The following is a 12967-nucleotide window of genomic DNA, read 5'->3' on the forward strand; positions in this document are numbered from 1 at the left end:
TTAAGCCCAATTAAATCTGAAATTAAAATTCAGATTTAATTGAATTTCTTACTTAAACTTGGGCCCCACTCTCATAACTCCTAAATCTCTCTCTGTCTCCTCCTCATATGGCCGGCCACTCTTAGTGGGCCTCTCTCTCTCTTCCAAATGACATATTAACACCACAAATTCAGCCCAAATCTTCTCCCCATGGCCGCCCGTCTCTCCCTCCTTGGATTAATTTGAAATTCAAATTAAATCCCTCTCCTAAATCACTAAAATCTGAATTTATTTCAGATTTCCGGCATTTGCCTCTTAGCCCCCACCATAGCCGTCAAGGAAGAAAGGATAAGATGTTGGATGCTCACTAGTCATCCCATGGACTACCCGCCACTGGTTACTGCTCCAACGGACTACGCTTTTGTGCGCCATTTGTCTCCTAGTGGCATCGCTCGGTTGCTCTCAATCTTCCTCCATTAAAAGTGCCACCAACAAGAGAGTGAGTGAGAGACCCAAGGTGAAGAGTTCTATTTGTTAATTGTGAATTATTGTTTCTCCCTATAGCATTACTCTTTATTTCTATGTTGTCAAGTTGATATTGTCCCATTAATCTAGTTATAACCGCATGCCTTACTTAATTTCGAATTGATAATTCTGAAAATCTAAATTGGGTAAACATTAATTCTATAACTAGCAAAGCTTTAAAATCTTATATTAAAATCCCCAAGCAGTTCTTGTTTCCATTGCATGTTGTATCACATCAGAGTTCAAATAAAAGAGGTAAAGAAAACTTCATAAAAAAAACTCCTTATGTTTAACATATCATTTCAATATGAATCCTAAGTTCAAAATCAGAAGTGGCAAATTAAACTCAAATGACTAAGTGTTTGAGGCAATAGGAAAGGAAGAGGGAGTTAGTCGAGCAGTAGTAACAATCGGTTGGAGTGTTATATTTTTCTTTTGCCTAGATACAAGTTTGATTTTAGAATTGAACTTATTAGATGTAGGCGAAGGATTCCAACGGCTTTATATGAAATAATTTAATGGCATTTTTTTGTTTGAAAACATAAATATTTTCACAACTGTAATAAATAACGGCCAAGTCATAAAGCATAGTCCGCCTAAAAGGTTATGTGGAATTTCCATTAGAAGCAAGTTAATGGAGGACATTATCGGCAATGTGTCCAATTAGTAATTTGAATATAATACATATATAAGACAATCTAACGGGTGATTCAATGGTGAAAAATCAAAGTTTTGACATGAGACTATCAAGAATAATAAGAAAATTTACAACCTCCTAAACCAGCTATGAAAAATAGGCAATAATGTCCTATCAGTTTTACAGAAATCAATAGTTCTCCCTAAAAGGACCATTTTGTGATGGCAAAATGGTTGATCATCAAAGGCACAATAGCTTCAAGAAGTTTAAATCAACTGTAATAGAGTACACAGTAACAAGAGCAAGAAGGCACAATCAGAGACCTAGCGTGCTTCTCATAACAAGACAAGCCTGGGGGCTAATTGGGAGACCACCCAATCGTGACGACAAGGTTGTCACGCGCAATATTCCTCTCATGTGATGCATTGCATTCAAACGCAAGAAAGAAGTCGGCTAAGTGGGGCTAGCTTACCCTTATCATGTTGGTTCATTTGATTCAGAGCCTTTTAAGCATCTTATTTGGGCTATGTAGTTGTATGCATACTCGATGTGAAGTATTGGATCTTATAAAAGAGTTATCATGTCAATTGGACCTTGTTCAATCTCCAATTGGATCTGTCTGAGCAAAATCAAGCATTAAATCAATTTAACTAAATTATCTTCAGATGCTCAATTTGTATCAAAATTTCTGTTCGATTATGGATAAATTTTTACCAGAAAAATAAACATTTTATTTTGGTGTTATAACTTTAAAAATTCAAGTAAACAAGAACCAGCAATTGATTAGAACATGGCCTACACAGCTTATCATGCAGGATCTTGTGATGGTAGTATGCTTGAATTATAAAACAATATTTACTAAGCTCATTTTTACCATTAGAACATGCATAAACAAGATGAATAGCCTTTGATAACTCAAACAAACGAATCTTCTATGCTTGTAGCAGCATGACAGGCCATGATTTTTATACAGATTGAATGGAATAAAAAATGAAATTTCGAAACAAAGTTTTTATAAAAATCTCTTTGTACAAATGTGAAATAACCAAACCTGACAAGCCCTCGCTCTTCAACATATACGCCTTTTCCATGGGCACAATCATCCCAAACGGTTCCTTCATATCTTCAAAAAAATAAAGGGAAAACCATCAAAAACATTCTCATATTAACCACATGAAATCAGCCAAATTTTTGTCAAAGTTTATCTCAAATACAAATAGAACCTTTTTGCCTATGACATATGTGCAAGCTACTAGCACACGAGGAGGAAACCAAGACATGGCATGAGAGGGCAACAGGAAGGGAGATAGGGATCAATAAACTATTAATATGTGTATATAGAAGTAATAAACAAACTGATAACACAAGTTATCATGTTTGTACATGTTAAAATATGGATAAACAGCTTTCCTTGGTTACAAAGAATTTAAAAGGTAATCAGAGACATGCATAATATGCCCATGCATCATAGAGAATAGAAAAGCGCAACAGACCATCCACAAGAAAATCTAAGCAGATTTTAGAGAATTGGGTGATGTTAAAAAACAACTCAATTATGAGGGCCTCAAAGGATATTTCATTGCTTATTTTAAACCTTGGTGATGAAGAGCAATAAATTTTAGCTAGCATAAAGCCGATGATAATCAACGCCAGCACCATCTCTGGATGAAACAAGTCTTCTGGTGCAATACACAAGGAAGCTGTATGGTGGACATGAAGCACTCATTACCTTCGGTAAGAACATTCATTAAAGAACGAACTCTAAGTGATAGTAAGAGAATGAGAAGATTATACTTGTTGAGGGGGCATATGTGATTTTGATGATTACATTTGTGAAGGTAAATGGGTAAGCAAATTTTTATCAATTAATGGAGGCTTTTTTTTTATGAATCATATTTCTCTCTTTTAATCACATTTATAATTCATATTGAAGTTTTAAGTTTTTATTTCAGCTAGGCATAAAGTTAATTATTCTATCACTTCCTGAATAATATTTTTACAAGCATTTATGCAATAATAAAAATGAATGAAAGAAAATTATAAAAAGGTCTTTGCACTATTAACAAATAATAATAATGTGCAAATATTTTTTTATCAGCCTACTAAATTTAAAATGAATTGTAAATATTAGCTTGCTCTTATCCAAGTTTAACTAAGATACCACTTGATGCAAACTGTATGGTAGACTTTAGAGTAGAGGGTTGAGAAGATTAATTTTATAAGATTTTAGGTTACTCTAAGTCATCTAACCAAAGAATAAAAGAATAGCCACCAAGCTTTTCCAATAAGGAAGAATACTTCTCCAATCTGATTTTTATTTCATTTACACTAGTTTCCTAATATTCTAAATCTATGCTCCGGAGTTCATCAACCTTCTCCTCTAGAGAAAACCTGACATTCCATAGCCAAGAAGCTTCAACTCAATCTTTCAAGAAACATTTTCCTACTTTGAGTAACAAACATAAAAAATCGCTAATTAGCCGCTTATTTAAAAGCCACAAAAATGTCTTCATTAGTTTCATAACATCCCACACACTGATCTAAAGTGCCATATCCTTCTCCAAATAAAACCTACCCTTGAAACTAATAAAACCTACCCTAGCATAGTCATAACGCTCGATCTCCAAATATATCCAAAGAAATAAAGTCACCCTTTCCCTTCCCTGAACAAGGCCTTTGCCACAGCCTACTTGAATACCCTTGGCCGAGAAGGTAGCCTATGGCATGATGATAGGAAATAAATGCACTTTCAACCAAATCAGTGAACCTCAATGAGAAATTGGGAAGAGCACGCCAAGAATCTTTTTATTGCAAGAAATATGAAAGAAAATAGCAAGATATAGTTGGATCTTCAATTGGAGAGGAAGATCTAGCTCTTCCAAATTCCTAGCCATCGGCTAGAGCATACTTGTCAATGGCGTGGAATGGTGCATGTTGCGGCGCGGCGCACATACGGCACCAGCTGCATGTTGCAGCGTGCATGTTCAAATTGGTGCACGTCATTTATGCCATGTGTGCGCAAAGATGCATGGCGCGCGCAATTTAAATTTCAGGTTATGTAGTTTTAAGATATTAATATAATTTTAATTCCTAAATAATATAATAATATTTAAAATTATTTAATATTAGATAAAAGTTTTAGTTAGGGTTTTATTTTTTTGCTTGCGGCCTGCTGGAGTTGGTTGGACCTCCTTCGACAAGCACGTTTCGAAGTCACGAAGGAAGCTCTCCTACGCCTATGCGCCTTGTTCCTACTTCCGGCTTAAGATAAATATCTTCCTATTTCTTTTTTCTTTCTTCCACCGTCGAAGGTAACGAGCTCTATTCTCTTCTTCGCCGTTAGGTCACGAAAGGTGTAGAAGCTTCATTGCCTCCTTAGATAAAGGCGTTCCTATTGGACCGAAGGTCACGATGGAAGTTCGCCGCTAAGGTAACGATCTTTCTTCCCTACACTGTTATGCTTGTTTCTGCTTCCACCGAAGGTAATGAGCTATCTTCCCTTCGATCGGAAGGTAACGATATTTCTTTCTTGTTCGCTCGATTGGAAGACATCCCTCTCGATTTAGTAGACTGAAGCTCGCCGAAGTAATCGTGTTCGACGTCCCTTTGGGGGTTGGCATTCCTTGGACCGACCAAGACTGGTCCAACTCAGTTTGATTTGATCAGTTTTGGCATTTCTTAGTATGTGATCAAATTCAAGGGATTTTAGTTTAGTTGGATTTGTCTTATGGAAATGCATCATATTGATTATAATCTTGAATTGAACTTTAAAATGGCTTCTAAAATAATTTTAAAAGTACTAAAATTCAATTCAAGTGTTTTTTAATCTAAAACATTAAGCAGAAATTCATTCTTAATTAGGTTGATTTTGTAAGCCATATCAATCTCTATCATGAAACTTGTGAAAACTTAGATGAGCATTAACAACTAAATTATAACTATTTTTAATAATTTTCTATTTTGTGTCTTTAAAATAGTGTGCGCCGTGTCATGTGCTATACGCCATGGCTCCACGATGAACTTTGCACTGTGATGCGCCATTCACCGTTGACAAGTCTGGGCTACAGCCCTGACAACCTAAGAAACCCTAATTTAAGTAAACACAAGCATAATGAAAAAAATTAAACCCTAGGGAGAAAATATATTTAAAGCGTACAATAGCGAAATCCTCAAATAGCCCCTTGCTTTTACCTCCAAGCCACCACCACCAATTTCAAAATCCGCTCCCTGGAATGACATTACTATCTAAACGATCTCTTTTTCTAATAAGAAAATAATCAATCTAAGTTTTACTATATATTCTTATAAGTGATAAAATGTTAATCTCTTTTCTTAAATAATATATCGTAATTACAAAATCATAAGTAAACTCTAATATAATCCTATCACCTTCTTTAGTCACTACAAACTCATAGCCATCACAAATATTTTTAAAATATTATATCTCTCTGCCAACATATCCATTTAAATCTAATTCAATAAAAATTCTTTCTTCAAGAGGTATCTTTTGTATTATTTCTTCTAAGTTATTCTAAAATTTTAACTTTGAATGCATATCCAAACATATTTGAAAAGCATAAATACTTATAATATTAATAAACTTAGCATCAATAGTAATCCTTAAATTTATAATTATATCTCAAATTTTATTAATTTTTATAACATATCCTTCAAACTCTTATTTATAAGCACACATACATCATTTCTAATACGACTCATACCAGATTAACATAGCTTAAATAAAAAACTATAAATCTCCTTAAAATTCTCTCTAACTCATTTAGCTTCTTGAATGCATAGAATATTAATCTTTTTATGAATCATAATATTTATTAATTTCACTAATTTTTCTATAAGAGAATCTATATTTCAAATTCATATCATAATTCTAGTTTCATAGACTAGCTTCTTTGCCCACATCGGTCCATGATGTGATAACCCTTGCTTATTTAACACAATAGCCAAACACCGATGCAATGACCCTTGCAAGTCATACAACGCGCCGCTTTTTGGAAATGTCGTAATATTAATACAATGTATTAAATGATTCATATCATGATTATGCGACAAATTTATAGCCGAACACCGGTGCAATGACCCTTGCAGACCATACAGCACGCCGCTTTTTGGAAATGTCATAGTATTAATACAATGTATTAAATGATTCATATCATGATTATTCGACAATTTTATGTTGATTGTCGACAACCTAATTCAGCCATTCACTTTCCTCATCCAGGTCTTGGGACCTGGCAAAGGCAGTGTTGAATTTCAACTAACGTTGAGGGAAAAAATATCAAAAAATAATTTCTTGTTAAGTACCAAAAGATATCTTCTCCTATGCCCAGCATCAAATTTGCACATATGCTAAATATTAGCACCAATCATAGTTCCAGTCGCCAAACTATACATAACATCGTAACAATCAAAGGATTGCACTTACAAAACTTCTTCGTTTACTCCTAGTAATGATTTTAGCAATGGAAGGAGTCGCAGCAAGACAAGAATGTCTCTACTGAAAGAAAAGCTTGAAATTTATCACATCTTACGTGCTTCCATCGTCAAAAACAAAGCTGACCCACTTGAGAAACTCCTCAATCCGGTCAAGCTCCTCTATCACAGACTTCGGATTAGAGATATCATGGTGGTCGTCGGGAATCACCGGGAAAGGCTTGCGGTATGGGACGTAGAACGGTGCAATGAGTGGATTCTTCCCCTCCTTAACCGCCTGATTAATGGCCTCCCACTCGTCTTCCTCAGCAAAGACAGGATCCCAGCCAGGCTCCCCAATCCCCAGGGGAACGTCGGCCCAAAGCTCCCTAAGATCCTCCTCCCTCCAATTCTCCGGGTCCTTAGGGAAGTCGAACATCTCCTCGGGATCGCTGTAGTCTTTCTCCTGCTCCTCCTCCAGCTTCCGGTTGGTGCGGTTACCAAGGGCCTCTGAAAATCGCCGTAAGTTAGTCTCTGGTGAGTTGTCCTTCTCATCGGACGACGAATACTCATCGTAGTAGTCTCCCTCGTCTTCGGAGTACTCAGAATCGTACTCCGACTCCGAGGATGACGATGAAGAAGAAGCCTCGTCTCCTGAGGATTTCTCTTCTTCTTCGTCCTTTTCCTCCATTGTTTCCTGGTCGACTTCTCGATCATCCGCCGTACTCATGCTAGAGTCCGCCATTTCCGACGCGCCGGAGAGCAGAGGAGTTACGCTGTGCAGGCAAACTATGGGAGAGGATAAGATGTTCCATATATAGACGACCGGAATGCAGGGGAGGAGGGATAGGGTTTTAGAAATTGGCACGTGTCATTTTTTAACTCTATTTTTATTTAATCCAACTAAAATGTAATTAAGTGTTAATTAGATTAAGGAATGTTTAATTGGATATTATATTATTAATTACTTACTAATTATGGTAAATTTCCATTTTAAATTTGTTAAAGAATATAAATATATTTAAATATTTTTTATTAATGATAGATAAAAATAAAACTAATAATTAAAATTAATGTTTAATTATTCATAAGTATTATAGTTAAATTATAATTAGCCTACTAAACTTTAATTAGTTCTAATATGCCTAAGTTATAATCCTAACACTAATTAAGAAATTATCTTTAATCAAGATAATAAATAAATTGGTTTATTGAGTCCATGGCTAAAGAACCTTGATAACTTATTAATTAATCTTCATCCTTAATTGAACCTTGAGGTCTTTGATCATTATTTTTTAAAATTCATTAATTTATGGCCTATTAATATGAACTTGATCACCTATTTATACCATTAATCGTCATATTTTTCCTCTCTAAACATTATATACAATATTTAATGGAGATTTTTTTTATTTTTTTGTGCGTACTAATTATTTGGGATTTGTAGTTAACCTCTGATTAAGTATATTAAGTGGTTACTGATCTTCGTGATAATTTATATAATCATCATGATGTTATTTTAATTATTATAATTTAATTTTCATGAATGTAATTTTATGTTTGAAATTATGAAGATTAAGAAGTTGTGATGTAATGAACGGGCTCATGTAAAAGTGGTCATGAAAAGCTCTATAAAATCAAGCCATGCAAGCTCCATGCAAAATCATGCTAAGGATGGTTCCAACTCATTCAATTGGATTTAGAGGATCAAAAGTCAAGTAATCAATGTTTAAGGTCTGTTTGGGATACCTTTTTGTTGCTTTATTTTTCATACAGCATACACAATTTGATCTCGTTGTTGTTCTATTTTTGTTTTCTCGTTATTTTTCAGAAATTCTATGATGGAAAGTTATTTTTTTGCAATCATGGTACCAAAGTGATTTTTTTCAAGGGCAATTTCACAACCAATTTTATAAAATAATACAGGCATTCCAAACAAACTCTTAATCTAAGCTTCATGAAGCATATTCAAGTGACTTTTCATCTTCAAGCAATTAATTAAGACAATGCATAATATGAATTAGCATTTTCAATCCTCAAATATTCATATGTGAAGAAGGAAGGTTCATGCATGAAAAAAATATATTAAATTGACACTTCAAATTCAAGGTTTAGCAAGGATGAAAAAGATTTACCCCTCTTAGCATTTGGAACAATTTCATACACATAATTAGTTATTGTTTGAATTTTAAGTATTATAATTTTAATTTTAATGATGTAACATAGTTTGGAAAATCGATTAACCTTTAAATATGCTTGGAAATGGATGCAAAAGTGATTGGTGATTTTGGCATCCAATTTGAATCTTTCCCATTGCACTTATGGGAGTCAATCTCCATGAGGATGTAGTGATCTCCTTGTCATATTCATGAAATTTGCTTCGCAAGTAATCATATGAACATGTTAGTTATTTTTCTCCTTGTATTAAATAATTTCTTTCTATCATATGATGGTTATGACGGTAAAAAGTGCTTTAATCCACTTCGACGATTAAGGTCATTTATAGAGGATTTTATACTTCCATAATTATGACTAGTTTGCTTGTTATAAAGTCATTTCATAATTCATCATCTATATCATTTTTATTATATTATTCTTCCACCATCCATCACCATTTCTCGAAGAAGAAAAACTAAAATTTCTATATAATCCACATCATTTAATATTCATCGCAATTATCAACCCCCTCTCCCTCTTTTCCATAGAGTTTCAAAAAGAGTAGGCAATCGTCATAGTAATAATGGTGTAAGACTAACCATGAGCTTTCATTCCTTAAATGCAATACCTACTGAATAAGGATATTATTGTACCTCTTTTGATCTGATCTGAAAAAAAAAAAAGGTAACTTACTAAATTTTGCATTTGAACCCATCTACATTTGTCTATGAATATTTTGAATACATTTGTAGGTATACATATGCTCTAAAGCAAGTCCCGAAGGTCTACGTGCATGACCTGCAGCCCAAGGTAGGCAAGGCTGAGCTCTCTGAAATTTTATAAACTAATTCAGACTGGTGGCTCTGCGATGTTGTGGGATTCCATAGGAAGCGCAACTATGAAAACCATTTAGTAAAAGAAAGCTAAACTCTTAAACATCAAGACACCTTTTAGAGTAATTATTGAAATTTCATTAAGAAACTTCATAGTTAAGCGTGTTCATTTCGGAGCAATTCTTGAATAGGTGACCTACCGGGAACTTACACCAACATGATTGTTGACCCCATTTTTGTATGAGGTCACTAGGATCAATCTAGACCCTATGATCTTTTTAAACCCTAGGATCTATCCATACTCTAGATCAATCCAAATATTAGATTAATCTAGAATCAAATCAAGTCCAGACTTCAAACCTATCCAGACTTTAAACCTATCTAGATCTCAATTCTAGTTTAAATCTTGATCATGTCTCTGATCTAGCTTCAATCCTATCTAATTATTTATGATCATTCAAATGACTGTCAATGATTTGGATAATTTAAATTCAAGAAAACAAATCCTAAAATCCAGACCAAAATCAAAGTTCAAAAGCCTAAGTCCTAAAATCCTTTTTTAATAAATTTTCAAATATTTCAAATATAGTTAAATGACATCTAAATCGTGATATATTAATTGCATATTAATTAGATATGTCTATAGGGTCTACCCTCCAAATTTGAGCTCAATTTGATACCTCTAACCCCAAAAATTGAATCTATTTATAAAGGCTATAAAATTTTCAAATATTTATAGTCTATGACATTAGACTTGTCATCAAGTGGAATTTGGCCTTAAAGCCTTCTCCAACGACTATAATTACATCTACATCCTTGATTATGATATGTTGATCAATAAACTATATTTTGGTGGATTCATTTAGACCCCCAATTGACTTGGGGTCAAAATGACCAAAATGCTCTTTAAGAGCAATTTTTGAGTTTTTTTATAGACTTTGACATGACCTTTTCAAATCAAGCCTCAAAACCTCTTCCAATACATCCTAATCACTATTATGAGTGTATTGGATTTAATCCATAACCTTGGTTAAACTTTGTTGACCAGGTGAACCAGCTTTGACCAAAATATTCCTTAGGGGTTTGAATATTTATTTCAAATCAAATGACCTCCAAATTGCATAAAACCACTTTCATTCAATTCCAGATGTCAAACTAAACTTGTTGGACCCAAGCCCATGCCTTGGGTTAACTTGGTTGACCAAGTCAACCTAGGTTGACCAAATAAACCCTTTAGACCACCTCCAATACTCTCAAATATCATTTCAAATCTGTTAAACCCAATCCCATACCCTGGGTCAACCTATTTGACCAAGTTAATCAAGGTTGACCCAAATAAGCATTTAGACCCAATAACCATTTGAGGGTCTAAATAGTTATTTTGATCATTCTGATTCTTAAAACCATCTCCATTAGACTTAAAATATCATTTCAACCTTATAGAGCCTAAACCCATACCCTAGGTCAACCTAGTTAACCAAGTCAACTTAGGTTGACCAAATCAAGCCTTAAGCTCTCCTAATTTGAACCAAACCCCCAAATCAACATCAAACCCACTCAAACTCTTTTGGTCGCATCCCCCACTAATTTGAAGTTTATTGGACCTTTGACCCAATCAATAATTAACTTGGTCAACTAAGCCCACGTTGGTCAAATTTGGCCCATTTGGAACCCATCACTTGACTTGATTAAATTCAATTTATTCAAAACCTTCAAACCCTCAAAGACCCTTCAATTGCATGACTTAAGCACCTATAAACCTGCCATCAAGTAAATCATTTGATTTATTGACTAATCAATTTAGTCAACAAAGATATAAATGAAGTAATCAAGTTAATACCCATGAGAACTTTCATTTCATTAGCCTTAAACCCTCTCCAGTCCATTCAAACAACTTCTCAAGTTCCCCTCATGGCCACCACATCAGTCAACATGCCTACTTAATTGATCAAAGTGCTCAAACAAGTTAAATATATAAGCTTAGGTGGCTATGCCACCTTGGCAATTAAAATTCACATAATAATCCATGTCTCCATGCATTTAGATGGCTGGGAGGGATACTTGGCAACAACCCAAGGCTTCTCTCTCTCTCTCTCTCTATCTCTCTCTCAATTAATGATATGCAATCATTAGGATGAAAGGATAATGGTACACTTAACTCAAAGCTTTGGCACCACCCTATCTCATCCAAAATCCCTTCCTAGCAGCTTTGAACCCATCCCATTCATCCTCCAAACTCTCTAGATATAAAAAAAGCCTCCCCAAACTTTTCTACACCTGTTTTCAAACTCAAAAACTCAATTTGAGAAGAGAGAGAGAGATAGATAGATAGATAGAGAGAGAGAGAGAGAGAGAGAAGATTCGCTATAGCAGCTTTCATTCCACCCATCAAAAGCTCCTGAACCCTTCAGTGAAGTTGTAGAGGATTCCATTAGCTTTCCAACAAGCTTAAAAACATAAAAATTCATCCAATGAATTGTAAGTTATCTCATCTTTTAGTTTAAACTTTAATTTAAAACTATATAAAATCTACAAAACATGAAGTCATCAAATTTCAGGTGTTGAAATATTAGATTTACCTAAACTTATGTTTCAAATTTTATTGAATTTGATTAAGTATTTTAAAAATTATGAGCAATTAAAGTTTAAGTTCAAATTTGAAATGAACCCCATCTTTTGATTTGAGTTGTTTGATCCTGTGATCAAACGGCCCAAATCTACTTTAACTAGAGTAGATCGTTTTAAACTAGAGAAAACCAATCCGGCTGCATGGTTTAAGTAGATCTGGGCTGGGATTCAAATGAGGGCTCTCAATAGAACCGTGTAGGCAACGTGGCACATCCTGGGCACTTGGATCATATCAAATTCAATTAAATAGGATAGCATTTGTATACGCTGACATGGTTAAGTGAGCTGGTTCACTCCCGACGTGTGTCCCTATGCTGTGGCGCCACGCCGCCATCAACTAATCATTGCCAATGATGGATTGACGGTGATTTGATTAAACTGATTAAAAAAATTAATTAATTGCTCAAAAACTTAAAAAATTCACATTAAATCCAATTTTCACCAAATTAAATGTTTTTTGTGTCATTTGAAACATCTAGTATTTATTAAAATTAAATTTAAGTTGATTCGACCAGTGGATTATAAGATACTTGGGTTTGATCAAAATCCAATTTTGTTAATTTCCTCACAATCCATTGGTCAAATTGAACCCAAATTTTGGTGAAAAGTAATTGAGCATTTTAGGCACACCCTGCATTTTTTCTTAGGTCTAGATGCTCAAGGGATTGATGTGATGAGAATTTACAAAGTAATTAATGTATTTTGGACCTAAAATATTGAAAATTCATAACTCTCCAAATTAATAAAATTAGACTATATGATTACTGTGGTGTGCTTG

The 12967-nt window shown here is 34.2% G+C and overlaps 1 protein-coding gene across 1 annotated transcript in view; it reads right to left on the reverse strand.

Annotated features, from left to right (window-relative positions):
• Positions 1-7376, reverse strand: part of LOC110103041 (protein TIC 100) — a 48021-nt gene extending 40645 nt beyond the window's left edge. Inside the window, exons 1-2 of the mRNA XM_020831587.2 lie at positions 6691-7376; positions 2193-2264 (exon numbers count right to left, since the gene is read on the reverse strand). Of these exons, the coding sequence (XP_020687246.1) occupies positions 2193-2264; positions 6691-7316 (698 nt within the window). The 5' untranslated portion in view covers positions 7317-7376. The remainder of the gene's footprint in view (positions 1-2192; positions 2265-6690) is intronic.
• Between the last annotated feature and the right edge of the window lie 5591 nt (positions 7377-12967).

This window comes from Dendrobium catenatum, unplaced genomic scaffold, assembly GCF_001605985.2.
Source record: "Dendrobium catenatum unplaced genomic scaffold, ASM160598v2 fragScaff_scaffold_223, whole genome shotgun sequence".
Lineage (NCBI taxonomy): Eukaryota > Viridiplantae > Streptophyta > Magnoliopsida > Asparagales > Orchidaceae > Dendrobium > Dendrobium catenatum.